General features: G+C 46.5%; 1 protein-coding gene across 1 annotated transcript in view; it reads right to left on the bottom strand.

The window, feature by feature from the left end:
* Positions 1-14,382, bottom strand: part of VAPB (VAMP associated protein B and C) — a 27,017-nt gene extending 12,635 nt beyond the window's left edge. The window contains exon 1 of the mRNA XM_048963517.1: positions 14,243-14,382. Coding sequence (XP_048819474.1) covers positions 14,243-14,300 — 58 coding nt within the window. The 5' untranslated portion in view covers positions 14,301-14,382. The remainder of the gene's footprint in view (positions 1-14,242) is intronic.

Here is a 14,382-nt window from a genome sequence, read left to right as displayed (position 1 = left end):
CCTGACACCATTTTCTTTTCTACAAATTTTTTCTTCAAAAAATCTACAAGATTCATCTCTTAAGATGCCACTGAACTCAAACAGCAAAGCACTGCTGTCCTGCGACCTTCACCTAAAAACACAAACCAACCAACCAAAACCAAACCACCATACCACCATACCGCTCAGCCAGCAGCATGGCATCTATCTGCCTGCTCTCTGAATGAGCCAACTCAGCATTCACGATGCCATCTGGCAGCAAAGAAGCTGAAGCAATAAAACGCTCAGATTCAATGATAGGGACCCAAACCTGTGCCTGGTGGAACACCGAGATGCAAACAAGAATGAAATACAGCTGTTGAAGTTTTGTCTGTGTTCTGCACGCAGACTCTTTAGGTCTGACGGAAAATAACTGAGCAGAAGCCAAGAGCTGTTAAAGAAGTTAAACAAGCCCAGCTATCAGAAAAATCCAGCAAAACATTCAGGGATGTAAAGACGGTAGCAGATCTTTAAGGTAGACCTAATTGGGTCTAACATTTCAGAAGAAATTACTTGATGCCTTAACATTATGAACGTCCATTTACAAAGATTACAGTGTGAGCTATTCCAGCAGAGAGGGAGGTTTGTCTGCACACAGCCCTACGTGTGCAGCTGCATCCTCAATAGAGCTTTACTAGTCTGCATGCTGGGACAGATTTCCTGTGGGAAATACCGTGTTTTCACTTGGCTGATCCATGAATGCATGCGGGATTTGTGCGCCCCAGCACAGAGCTGCTGTTTTTAATAGTAATATGACAATAATTCTATGTGTAAAATAATTTCCAAATGGATTTACTTATTGCTAACACAGACCATACCAAAATATTTGGCAGCAAAAGCTTCCAACAGACTGAAATAATTTCTTCTTGTCTGCTTGACTTTTCCCTCTGCTAAGCTACAGAACGTTTTTTAGATACGTTTCCCCCAAATTACAGGTCTTACGGGTCAGCCAGCACAACTGCACCACAGGGCTGACATCTGCTTTCAGCAAACCCATATTCAGTACGGCACCGCAATTCGAATAGCAGAGTGAAGCAAATAGGACCAGACAAGTGCAGAATTAAAGCGTCATTACAGGTGTTTTGAGGTACATAAGAGAAGGAGCAATAGACTACGGAGTAAAACCGGGGTAATCAAGGCACGGCAGTGAAATACTATCAGCCTGCTTGGCCTGCCTTCCAGAACCGAGCACTGCAGCCTGCCAGCTCTGAGGTGAACCCCGAGCAACTGCTGCTCTGGGACTGAGGCCTGGGTCAGCCTTCCAGGGGAGGCTGGTTGTGGGAAATGGGAGATTGGCCTTTGCTTCCTGCAAGATGTATGAACAGCAGCTGAGGTCATCTGGCTCAGCCCAGAGGAGGCTGAGGGAGGCTTCAGGGCAGCTGCCGCTCTGCTCTCTGGTGACGGCAACAGGCCCGAGGAAATGGCATGGGGCTGTCAGGGGAGAGGAACGTGGGGACTGCAGAAAGGCTCTGCCCCAGAGGGCGGTGGGCAGGGAGCAGCTCCCCGGGTCAGTGGCACAGCCCTGAGCTGCTGGAGCTCAGCGAGCGCTGGGACACCAATGTTCCAAGGCATTGGGTTTGGGTTTTGGGTGGTGCTGTGTGGAGCCAGAGGTTGGACTCAGTGGAGTCCCTTCCAGCCGAGGTACCCTATGACACTGCGTCTGGGTTAGAGCAGGTTTTTTTCAGGCATGGCCTCACACCTCACCCAGAGCTCTGCTTGTCAATGCAGGGCATTGCATCTTCTGGAATCGGCTCAAAACAAAAGAATCTTTTTGTGACTGCTCTCACTATTTCTAGAAAAGTGAAACTTCTGTTTCTGTAAAACTAACCCGGTAGGGTTAAGGGTAAGAAGCCAAATGTCAGTTTGCATTTAGAAAAAACGAACACAATAAATCACTCCTGTTTATAAAGATTATGAGAAAAAAAGTGCCATTGGTGCCAATGCAAGGACAAAGTCATGGGAGACTCAGGCTGTGTGTGCATCACCTGGCATGGGGCTGCCATGGGAGTGAGCGGTATAGAAGGAAGAATGTAGCAAACTGAATTTGGCTGTTAAAGGTTGGAATATTTCACAAGGACCCAACTTCATCCTGCAGTTAGAATGAAGTCAACTTCTGTTAATGAAGTAGCAGACATCTACTAAATAGTAGGTACTAAAACAAAAACACAACAAACCCAAACCCACCACAGAAGCCATATTCATGACAAACAACAAGTATAACGGTTTTCCAGGGGTTACTTTTCATCAGGGCTTGTTTCAAGCTACAGCTGTGGCTTTCCAGCCAGAAGATACATACACAAGCTTTCATATTTGAAGATCACAGCATTATCTCAGAATTTGCCATGCTCCATTTCAGATTCAAACACCAGAGCTGTACCAATCTTTCCTAAAACTGTCATCCTGCAGTGCGCTGCATTATAATACCCAGATCATTTTAGTAACAATACAAATGCCTGAGAATTAGGTCAAAAGAACATGATGTCAATGCTATTTAAATTTTAAATAAGTCTCACTGCAATAGAAAGAAGTGCACGTAATTGAAACAGCAAACCCCAGCTGATAACTCTTTGGTCAGCACAGTGCTTGCTTTAAGTCTCTTACCACTCTGCCTGCAGGAACCATGTTACACAGCTACACCCTTTGAGCAATCCGTATCACAACTATTCTCACCTTAACCAAAATTTCTTACTTTAGTCCGGCAAATAAACCATCCTCATACACATATATTTCCAGTGCAGCAAGACTACTGCTGTAGCATGACTTTGTGTGTTAGCATAAAAATCAGAGGCAGAGCTTAGATGGCACGTGTTTGGGTAGTGCACACTTAGCAGATTTCAAACTAAACAGATACAGTTCTCCGCAGATCTGCATGTGCAAATATTACTACTAATACTTCTTTATCATTAACTGCAAGCATTAGTTGGGCCACAGTCCCACAGTCAGTTTATTCATGCACCAGCCTGTCTCACTGCTGCAAAGGGAGATGGCCTGACCTCTCATTTCTACCAACTGCTTGAACGGCGTTCATCTGCTGCACCAAGAACTGAGCCAGGAGCTGCTTAGGCTGAAAATTACTCCACTTAAAAGACAGGGAGTGAGAGAGGGGGCAGTGGGGAAGGGAAAAAAGAAATTCAGTTTTCAGCAGTGCTCAGACACTGGCATCGGGGCCCTGCATCTTCCTGCACAGCAGACTTATGTCAAATTAAGGTAACAAGGTCTCCTACTTAGTAGGTTAAAACTAGCACACCCAGGCATACGCTTTGCAGTCATGCTTCCTCTGTAAGTGCTGGCATAGTTGTTTGAAGAATGAAGGCACATGCTTTTGTACTTCAACCTGCAAATTCTTATCTGCTTAACGCTGAGCATCCCCCCAAAGGTATGACATTACTCAACTACCAGAGCAGTTCAGAGCAAATGCACTGAAGTATCATTTGATACAACCACAGGTGAAAACGGCAATCACTGACTAGGAAGACTGCAAATAAATTCCCATCAGCCTGCCCATATTATTCTCAGAACATCCTAGGTGCACTTTCAACACCTGGCCCTACGCAAGTTTTCACCACTCCAGCTCAGCACCACACACACACATATTAGAAGGCATGGTACCCAGATGCAGTTAGAAACAAAACTGGAACCACTATGCAACAGCAGGAGAGAAGAACATATTTCACCATGGTTTAATCCCATTGATATGTCAGAGGAAAGTCATTAATCACCAAACAGATTAATTAACCACAGAATGGTAACCAAGCAATCTTTAGGGAGCAAGATGGTGAAGAGCAGTAGAGAGGAAACCGAGGTTGTTTCATGCTATTCTCAAGAGCACAAACCTTACCCTGTGTGACTGAACCAGGCGACGTCCACACGGAGCTATAATTCATTTACTGACACAGCCACGTGCTCTGCATGTACAGATGGTGGGGGCTGAGCACCATGCCTCAAGCCCCATCCCACAGCCTACTCACAGCACAAAGCGATGCACACCAGCCCCCCATCTTCCCACTTTATTCAGGGGGCACCTATCAGCAACAGGGAGATAGTTAAAATAAACACACCAGTGGCAAAACTAAATTGAGCAACAGGGCTCAATTCCAGCTGTAGCACTGCCTTACTATGTATTTATTTTAAAAGTTACACATGAAGTTGATGACCTTTAAAGAGAAATACTGAAATGAAAAAAGTTGAAATGTCAAGCAATGCTTTTTGAGCTATCAGCCAGGTGTTTGTGAATCAAGAAGACCTAAGATCCAATCAAAGTCTCATACCACCTTACTCATCCTTAGACAAATCACTCGAGGGCTTGATCTTTTGCTATTAAAAGCCTTAAGAGTTGACAGCAGTTCCAAAACAGAAGCAGGTTTGGACCCTTATAGTTTCCCTCTCTGTGAAGTCAGGAGAATACTTACCTAATTACAGAAAGTCTTGTGAAGATTAGTGTTTTAGAAAGCACTGGATGCCAAGTTTTAATCACCACCACCATCTGGCTCTGGAGACATTGATAATTAAGTGAGCATCAGCAACTTTTGAAATCAAAGAAGTTGAAGAAAGAAACAAGAAGTGCCTGTGTTGCATAAACATCTTTATTTCACAAGTCGCTCACTGGAGGACAGAGCTAACCCACATTTGGTCATTACTTTTAAGACAGAACTCAGGCTGCTCTTCACCCCTGTGTAAATTACTCAAACTTTCAGTCCTCACTTGGATTTTATACAGAAGCCCCTAAAAAGCTGTGCCCTTGTGGGATCACTTTTGTTCCTTACTATGACCATCCTCACCAAAGAGCCCTCGAAGCAAAGTAAATGTAGTCAAGTGGCCACTTCCACTTTTGCTGTGCTGTGAAAGCCATGATGAAAAGATTATTTTTAGTGCCATCCAAATCACTCTTCATGCAATAATTTATGCTGTGATTTTTTTTTAATAACATGTAATCAATAAAATTATCTAAGAGGAGGAAAAAAGGGCACACAGGACACCAGCAAGAATAAATGATCAAGGTGGCAAAGACAGGTCAGGGCTGGCAGTAAATTACTCCATTTGGAGGGATTAATCAGGGTCTTTCCCTGGCCTATTCTGACACTACCTACTTTTGCCAGAGCACGCTTCACTTTCAATAAGAAAAGAATGTCAGAAAACAAATACGAGACAGAAGACTATTTTCAGAATATCTATTACTGTGTACTTTTTGCCACCTCCTATTCCTCAGAGGATTATCAACAGTTTGACTTCTCACTGTCAGGCCACACACCAGGTTCCAAGCAAAATGGAAGAATATGCCCTGCCTGTAATATTGCCACCAGTGCCATCTGCGGGTTTTCTTTCCCCCTGCTGACCTCCTCAGATTTTTATTAGACTCAAACATGTTTACAGAAATCTCTGGCAACAAAGTCATACAAGAAGAAATAGTTACTCTATATCCTCACCTTAAAGCAGGTTTCTGCACACAATTAAATAACCAAAAGACTGACAGCAGCTGGCTAGCTTTTAGAGGTATATGTGTCTCAAACGTGCTTTCATATCCCTTTAGAACTGAGTGCCAAGCATATTGTGTTACCTTGTTCATTCCACTCACCAATACCACACATAACAACTCTCTCCAGATATGAAAACAGCTCAGAAAACAGGGCCACACTCGTCTTGATGGAACAGCAACATCTCTTTCAATAAGCATGAAATACTAAGACCTGCGTATAATAAGATACCTAGTTACTCTGCATAGCTAGAAGCCTCATTCATAGAGTCACAGCTGGTATCAAAAGGACTCTGAAACAAAGCACAGCCCCCTGGGGAGCAGCAGGGATGCAGGAGCAGAGTGCAGCACGATGGTTTGCTGTGCAACTGCCCCAGAGCTGCACTGGCTGCACACTGAAGGCGCTGGGAAGCACCCTGGCAAGAGGCAGCACCATTTTATCCTCCACGCCTCTCCCCCAAGCACACTTTTCCTCATACTTCTTGTCAAGCAATTTTGCCGAGTCTAATTTAATCACTAATCTGTAGTTCAGATGCACAAGTAAATGGTAGGAAAGGAGCAACTTAACCACTCTAATTTTGTGCTCATAAATACTCTTCAAATAGACAAATCTGATGTGTAACTTACATAGCAACTATGCAAATATGTTAAGTGCAGAATTATGCTTAAATTGCAAATACCAAAGAAAAGAGGAAAATTAGAGATTTTGGGATGCACAATGAGCAGCAGCTTTTCTAAGTTAAAAAACCCAAACCCACAAAAATTAAATAGGCAGTGAGATAGTAATTACATCTGTAAATGAGAAGGAATCCTGAATTTAGCAACATACTATTCTGAAGAACCATCCGAAAACCAGCCCATTAACTGTGCTTTAAAGATCAGAGCAAAAAAACATAAATTGAAGCAGAAGGGAGAACTTAATAAAGCAAAAAAACCCCTATGGTTTATATTGTTTGGTACAATATGTATGTGTGAAATTGCATTCTGCAAACCTAAGCTCCCACAAGCATTATCTGCATCCCTGTATGAGTGATATCAAGAAGTACAGTGTAAAAACAGCTATAAAAACATTGGAATTGCTGCCCTTAGACCTTTGTTCCTGGTCTGGTGAGCATGTAGGAAGGCCACAGGAGGAGCCACTGCAAACCAGTGAAGATTATACAAGCAAACATTCTGGAAAGATGCAGTACGCAGTGAAAGTCGGAAATCTCCATATCTGCAAATACAAGCAGGTGAGGGGCAGCCCACAGAGCTGCAGGGCTGGGCTCCCGTGTAAGAAACAGCAGCAGCACCAGGAGGATGGAATAACTGGTTAGATGAAAAGAACGGTCAGAGAGAAAGCAAAAAATTCTGCGGTTGTTCTGTCTTATTTAATTAAAGAATTACACAGTCATTTTACGTGCCTTCTAAAGCACAACCAACTCGAATTAAGTCTCTAGAAGTGTTTGTGAAAGCACAAGATCTGGCTGCATAGCGAGTCCCACACACGATTTTACATTCCACACTGAAAGTAAATGGATCACCAGGCAAACCTCCCCCTCCTCTGTTCTGCACCCCTCGTGGCAACCAACCAAGAAAACAGGATTGAATTTAGAACGATGAAATCTTTCATCCACAGCACCGTGGTGTGAAAGACTTTGGTTACTGCTCAGAAAACTAGACACTGAAATAGTTCAGCAAAGAGACTATTTTCATAAAGTATTTCTAATGACGTGGGATAAGGTCCTGCAGGCAGCAGAAGCGCCCAGTTTGTAGGAATGTCTTCGAGGCCAAAAGAATTACAGTGGAGGTAAGCAATTTCCAGAAGAGCTGTAATGCAAGAAGGACACATCCAGTCAGCTCTCAGTCTGGATTGCCTGGACAATGTAAACACTCCATCACTTCCATCCATGTATGCTTCAATCCTGCATTGAATTAAACACGGAAATGGAAATTTGCTTTGCATACATTTTCTATGCAAGATTGTGACAGCTGCTCCAGACTGATGGCACAAATCCCCCTTTATGAAAGGTGGCCCAACAGACCGCATCTTCCAATTCAGCAACAAGCCAGACATACTAAAAAAATATCCTATTTGCCTTCTGTAGACATCTCAGTCTACAAAGCAGGTATAAAAGGATTTATATATTGAATAAATATTGAATCAAAAGCCAGAAGAAGAGATTTGGCATGAATGTGGTCATTAATTCAGATAAATTGGTACTTAAATATTGATATACGTAAGCAAGATAGGCTCCTTTTCTGCCTCACTTCTCACACAGCAGGAGGCTGACAGCACTGGGTGCTGTGCCTGGCAGCGCTGCCAGAGCGCCTGCCGTCCTTGGAAGAGAGCAGAGCAGAGCAGTGCTCTCTCCGGGTAGGACTCCTGGCCTAGCCAAATCCTCACGTAAACCAGCAAGGATTTATTTGGAGAGAAAAAAGGGCTCGCAGCAGCGTGATGGTAACGTGAAGGATCACATCCCCAACAAAAACAAAGATGAAATTTAAGTCTGAAGCAACAGCTGTTACCACAAACAAAACTGTTGCAAACATCATCAATAAAGCTCTCAAAGACGGCTAACTTCACTGGCAAAAAAAAGTAGAAAAGTGTTACTATACCAGCTAGGAACTGCTCTCGGCAGTTATGAGTCCTTCCAAGCACGTGGACCAATGCAATAACAAGACAATAGAAAATGAATGTGACTGCAAGACGTGGGCAGACTTAGCAAGGGTCATTTGACTCCTGCACTGTGTCCAGCTCAGCAAAAAGCTATGTTTAGAGGCAGGGGAAAAGCAAAGAACAAGAGAAACTCCCAGGTCCCCCAGTTTTCTTTAAAAACTGCATTATAACATATGTAGAAGTTAAGTTGCTCACTTGATCCAAAGCTGATTGGACACAATACCTTCCAGAGCCAGGAGCGTACAACAAATTATGCTTGTCTTAAAGCAGGCATTTGTTCACAGATGCATGCTGAGCTGAGCTCATGAAGTTGGATCACTCACTATGGAGATGATGCCATTTTTCCAGCTGAGTTTCAAAACAGATCCGACAATCTATTTAAAGGTTTACACTCTGATTTTTACAATCCTAACTCTGAATTCAAGTACAATTAAGCAAAATTCAGCTTTGCGTTCAAAGGTAGCGAACCCATTTAAAAATAAATACACCACTGCATGACTACTGATAAGTTTTTAATTTGTAAAACTCAGAAAGACAGGAGATGCAATAATTCATTTCCAGTGAGAAGAAATGATCAGACAAACCTGTGCAGGCTCTCACTGCCCATTCCTCTTCCCCAGGTGACAAAGCACTGCACGCAGGCAGGGCAGCAGCTGGGAAGCACGGTCAGCTTGCACCTTGCTGTGACACATTACCTGTGCCGTTATTTCAACATGACTGCCACATTCCCAGGGCTCAAGGCAATCACTCTCTGCCTTGTATTTATATATACATATTCAATATTATTACCAGGCATTTCCTGAAGCGATGAACAGGGGACATGTGCCAACATCCTGTCTGGACAGGCATTCCACCACCCTGAGGAGCCCTCAATAACCAACTGGACAGCCTTGTTCTTCATGTGCCATTGTGGTGGTTCCACAGCTGAAACTGTGCAAGAGTTTTCAATACAATCACTTCTTAAAAGAACAGTCACAGGACCTTCCTATTAAAAACTTACCTGAAAATGGGTGCACAAACATCTGGTTCCCAAGGAATAGGAAACTCTGAATGTATGTATTGCCCCTTACAACAAAGGCAAAGAGCTGATCGTATGAAAAATGCAAAACTCCACCAACCTGGGAGAAGTATACTCCAAATGAAAATTGTTCAAGCTGCCTCTATCACCACAAAAGGATCTTCCTAGAAATAGTAATATTTTGCTCCCATTGCTGTTCATTACTTCACCTGCGGTTCTTAGAATCAGCGCAGTACAAAACAATTCAGAAGACCTCAACCCATAGACACACTAGCTGAAACTTTCAAGTTGACAGTGAGAAATGAAAGCAGTCTTCGGAGACCTAAATACATTAATTAAATTTAATGGAAAACGTGGCTAAACTTCATCTGCTCCACACATCTCAGGTAATCATTAGTTGGGTCTCTAACCAAAGGCACATCCTGTTTTAAGGTTCAAAATTTTGCTAGCCCTCTCTTGTGCAGCTCCTCACCCTGTCCCTGTGGAGCACACAGTGTCCTGCATCCACGCACAGGGCACCAGCCAGCTAAGGAAGCACAAAGAGGCACTGTCTCCAGCTTACTCCACCTTTCCAGAAACGAGATGCACCATGAGACAGGCACTACGCGCCCCCTTCTTGCCTTTATCCTCAGCTCTTTTCCTCCAAGCACTGCTCTTTTACAGTGAAGAGTCTATGGAAAGTGATGAAGTAATTATAAAATTAATACATGTGAAATTAGAATAATACAGTGAGATGCAAGCCTGTCCAACTATAATGAATGCTTAATAGTTACAATAAGCTATTAATTTTGCCAAAGTTGCAGTAATAGCTAGCATAACATGAACTGCAAATATTTAAACATCACCAGAAAATGAGTAATGAAATACAGATTCACACAGATTTATGAAGACTGTTACTGAAATACTGTGTTCTCTTTTTAAGTGTAAAACTTGGTTACATTCAAATACGCAGAAGGATGTGAGGGTTTACTCCTATTTGATCTAACACTGACTTTATTAGGAACCAGGCAGAGGAGAGGGCAGCAGGTTTTCCAGCAGAAGAGCAGACAGCCATTGCACAGCCTTGAAGAGCAAGGAAACCCAAGCACCGACTGCCATTACGCTGCAAACACCAGAAGGGCTCTAACAGTTCAAAGGAAACACTGCATAAATTCTCAGCTTAAAAGATGCATATTAATTACACTAAAGAGGCAACTTCTCACAACACTGTCAGTATTTCACATCCTTAAACAGAGCCTGTTCCAGTGGCAGCGACGAGAAATCCCCATTTATCCAACCCAGGATGAGAACAGAGTCAGATCCCCACTCACACAGGCTGCAGCAGGACAGCAGAGGAGCTGCACAGTTCGACTGCAGCACCTATGAAGTGCTGAGCCTCTCTTCTGAGATGCTGACAGCACCTTCACACCAGGCCAACCACACCCCAAGCACTGCTGGGATGAGCAGCCTCAGCTCGGTACCCGCATTCAAGGCCAGGCTGGATGTGGCTCTGGGCAGCCTGGTCTGGTGGCTGGTGACCCTGCACATAGCCAGGGGTTGAAACTAGATGATCCTTCTCAATCTAGGCCATTCTATGATTTGATTCTATGATCTGCCTGACAGGAGGTCTGCACACCTGCACTGCCATGCACAGACCTGGCGACAGCGTACAGATGCACAAGAAGGAGCTCCATGCCATGCAGGCTGCCCCAGGCTGCAACCAGCACTCCAGGAAGGCCCCAGGGCCCAGCACAGCCCTTCCTGCTGGGGAAGCAGCACTGCAGGCCTGCAGCCAGCGCTGCATGGGGAGCGCTGCCCGTCCCGCTCTATTGTTGTGCCCTTTTCCGCACAGTCACACAGGGGCGTATCGCATGCATGCAGGTGGAAAAATCACACACTGGAAACAGGAAGCAGCATTTCCAAGAGGCAGCAATTTATGCTAGTGAGGGAGGAACGAATCCTGCGCTGGGCAGTACTGCTGCTTGCCACTTGGGGAGCACTGCAACAGCGAGTGCTGAGTCATTAGTCCCAGCTCACCTGGAGCAAAGCCCTGTGTGCAGGGAGCAACCTCCGCCAGCAGCACCTCAGGGTTAAGAGCACTCTGCCAGCCTCCATCACGGCACTGCGCTGCAAAGGATGCAGCATTCAAGCAGCTAAAGATCCAGACAAGTTCTAAAAGGATTTACAATCTAACAGTATTTTACTTGCTGGAATTAAATCTATTCCAGGTGGGCCCATGCTACTGGAAGGATGGATGTGCTCCACCAGGAACAAGGCGGCATCCTACAGCTGCACCCTTCCAGCATGGCACTGGAAGGAGCGGTTTGATCTAAATGTGCCCCACAGAAGGCACCAGAGCTGCACATCCCTAGCTGAGCCTGCAGCCAGTGCCTCCTTCGGCCAAGCCCCTGACTACTGCAATCTAACTTACAATCCTTGGCAGGTTGTTGGATGCTCTTTAGTCCTAGATTAACAAAAATGGAAACATACATGCAAACACGGAACAAATACAGCCTTTTTCATCGCTCATTACCAATAAAGCCCAAACAATAGCCCTGTGGTTCAGCGCTTTCTCACCCAGGCTGCAGGACTCTGCTGACCAACCAGAGCAAGTCAGCGCTACCAGCATCACAGAGCACAGCGACAGCAGAGACCTGCGGCCAGGAGGGGCACATCCTGCAGCCTGTCACTGAGCTTCAGCACACGGCCGTGCTATTTTGGAGCACACGTGTTATGGCGGAGGAGGCGGAGGTGGGGAGGAAAGACAACCCCTGTTCATGTTCACATGCTATGAAAAAAATGTTCTGGCACAAATGTCTTCTTTGGTATTTCTGCAAAAAGACACAAAGGCAGCATTTTGAAAGAGAGCTCCAAACACACTTAGAAGAAATTGCTGCAAATGAAGGGGTACAGAAGATTCTTAAAAAACACCTTCAAATCCTTTTTTAATTGCAAGCGCTGACTGACAGAGACTGCTGCAGTCCTGTATTGGGACACATTATAGAATAAACCCTCGCTTTGGGATCTTATTCCTGCATCCTACTGTCAATGTCACACTTTCCTCTTGATCTCATATTTAAGAATCATACTGTAACAACAACAGAGCTGCTAACAGTCTGCTTCTTCCAACCCTCTGCATTCTGACCAAGGCCCTTCCCCACTCCTGGTGCTGTGGAACCCGGCCTATGGTCTCACCATAGCAGCACTGCTGCCCTGAGTTTTCCATGCACAGCAGCACCGCCGACATCTGTCAGTGTGCATCGACTCGCTCCGTGCAGAGCGATGCTCTGCAAATAAATGCCACTATTTGCAAAGGTGAGAAAATCACAGCTGCCACACTGCCAGGCAATGTGCCATCACAAACTGCAGGATGGGGATTTCTTAGGGCAGAAGTTGCTCGGTGAAAGCTTCAAATGGGTTCTTCCTGAATGAAGGACAGCGGTCAGCACTCCTGTCAGGAAGGACCGTAGGGCAGAATTTATGGCCAAGGCAGATGAAGGCTATCTGCAGCATTAAGCCTGTCTGAACATTAATATTTAAGCACACATTAAAATTAAGCCATTTGCTACTTGCAGCTAGTCAAGCTGTGCTTTACATTGCAAGGAATATATGTTGCTGGCTGAAGGTTGGGCACAGAAAACCTCTGTGGTTGGTGGATTTAACATCAGTGGCTCCCGACGGCGGAGGCCATGCAGGCTGACCCAGCAGCACTGCCCCAACAAGCAGCAGCTAGCCTGGTTCTGTACCTGCTGTGCTGAAAGCAAAGCCTTGAACCACAATTGCAATCTCACTGCTGATCAGCACCAATTCAGGACCCACGTTTTGCCCACCTGTTTGGATCTGCCTTCTGGTTGGAAGTAAGGTTACTTGTATCCAGAACAAGACAAAAATCAGCCCTTAACATAAACAATACTGGAACAACAGTTTACTTCTTAAGCATGTTTGATTCTGCTGCCATAACAACATGCAAACACTTTGGCTTACCACAAGGACGTATTCATTCCAGCCAGCATTTATTACCAGGCTTTTTTGATGAGCCCACTCTGCACTGTTAGTCCTGATGTATTTATTGCTAAAACCGGGTAGAGACATCCCCTAAGCGTAAAGAATTACACGAAAGCCTTTTAGATAACGAGTACTTTAACCAGGCGCCAGCACATAAATCACTATTTTTAAATAAAGGCTATTGGCCAGGTACCATACAAAGCTGTGAGTAAGTACCTCTGACTCCGGGAGCATAAATAAACTTGCCGAATGCTTACTGGTAATCCCTGAGCGTTGTGTTACAGCAGCACTATCTGTCAGGTTACAACCCTGGCATTTCGAGGCCAGCAGTAACTCAAATCCATCCAAAATCTTTATTTAACAAAAAAACGGAGTTCTCCGCGGGCAGACCGCGCACAGAGAACGCACTTCAGAGGCTCGCAGCGTTATTACGGCGCTCACCACAAAGAATGCAGCCGGGATCGCCGCCGAGCCCGCGGGTTTCCCCGCACGGAGACGCCACAACCACGCGCTCCCCGACAGCTCCCGCGTCCCGCAGCGCCTCGGGGCCGGATCTCAGCGGGCAGCGGCCCCGCGCTACGTCAGCTGGAAAACCTTCTCCTTCCACCCCACCTCCGCGGAGGCCGAGGCCCCTCCCGACGCCCGCGGTTCCCTTCTCCCCCCTCCCTCCCGTTTCTTCGGGTCCGCCTGGGCGGCCGCAGCAGCCCACGCCCTACGGGGAAGGTCGGCCCGGGGGAAGAGCGGGGCCGCGCCGCCGGGAACCGGGCCCCGCGGCCGACCGCCCCCCCCCCTCCCTCCGCGCACTTTCCCCTCGGGGCGCCCTCGGCCCCGCGGTGCAGCCCGCGGCACGGGGTGGGTGCGGGCGGCGGGGGCAGAGGCCCGGGGCGGCGGGGAGCCCGCGGGGCCGCGCGCCGGGAGCCGCCTCTCCGCCCGGCCCCGCCCGGGGATGCGGGGAGGCCGCGGCGCTGAAGGACATTTTCGCGGCGGCGCCCGGCCCCGGCCAACGGAAAATGGCTGCCGCCGGAGCGGGGCCCGCGAGCGGCGGATCCGCGGGGACGGAGCGGGGCGGCGGTGGAGGACAGTGGCCGCGTACCTTTGAATTTGAGCTCGTGCTGCGGTTCGAGGCTGAGGACCTGCTCCGCTTTCGCCATGTTCCTCTTCCTCCTCCTCGGCGGTGGCGGCACCAGGCGGAGAGAGGAAGGGCCGGGGAGGGAGGGAGGGGAAGGAAGGAAG

Source organism: Lagopus muta, chromosome 16 (genome assembly GCF_023343835.1).
Source record: "Lagopus muta isolate bLagMut1 chromosome 16, bLagMut1 primary, whole genome shotgun sequence".
Lineage (NCBI taxonomy): Eukaryota > Metazoa > Chordata > Aves > Galliformes > Phasianidae > Lagopus > Lagopus muta.
This window is presented reverse-complemented; position numbering and strand designations above follow the sequence as displayed.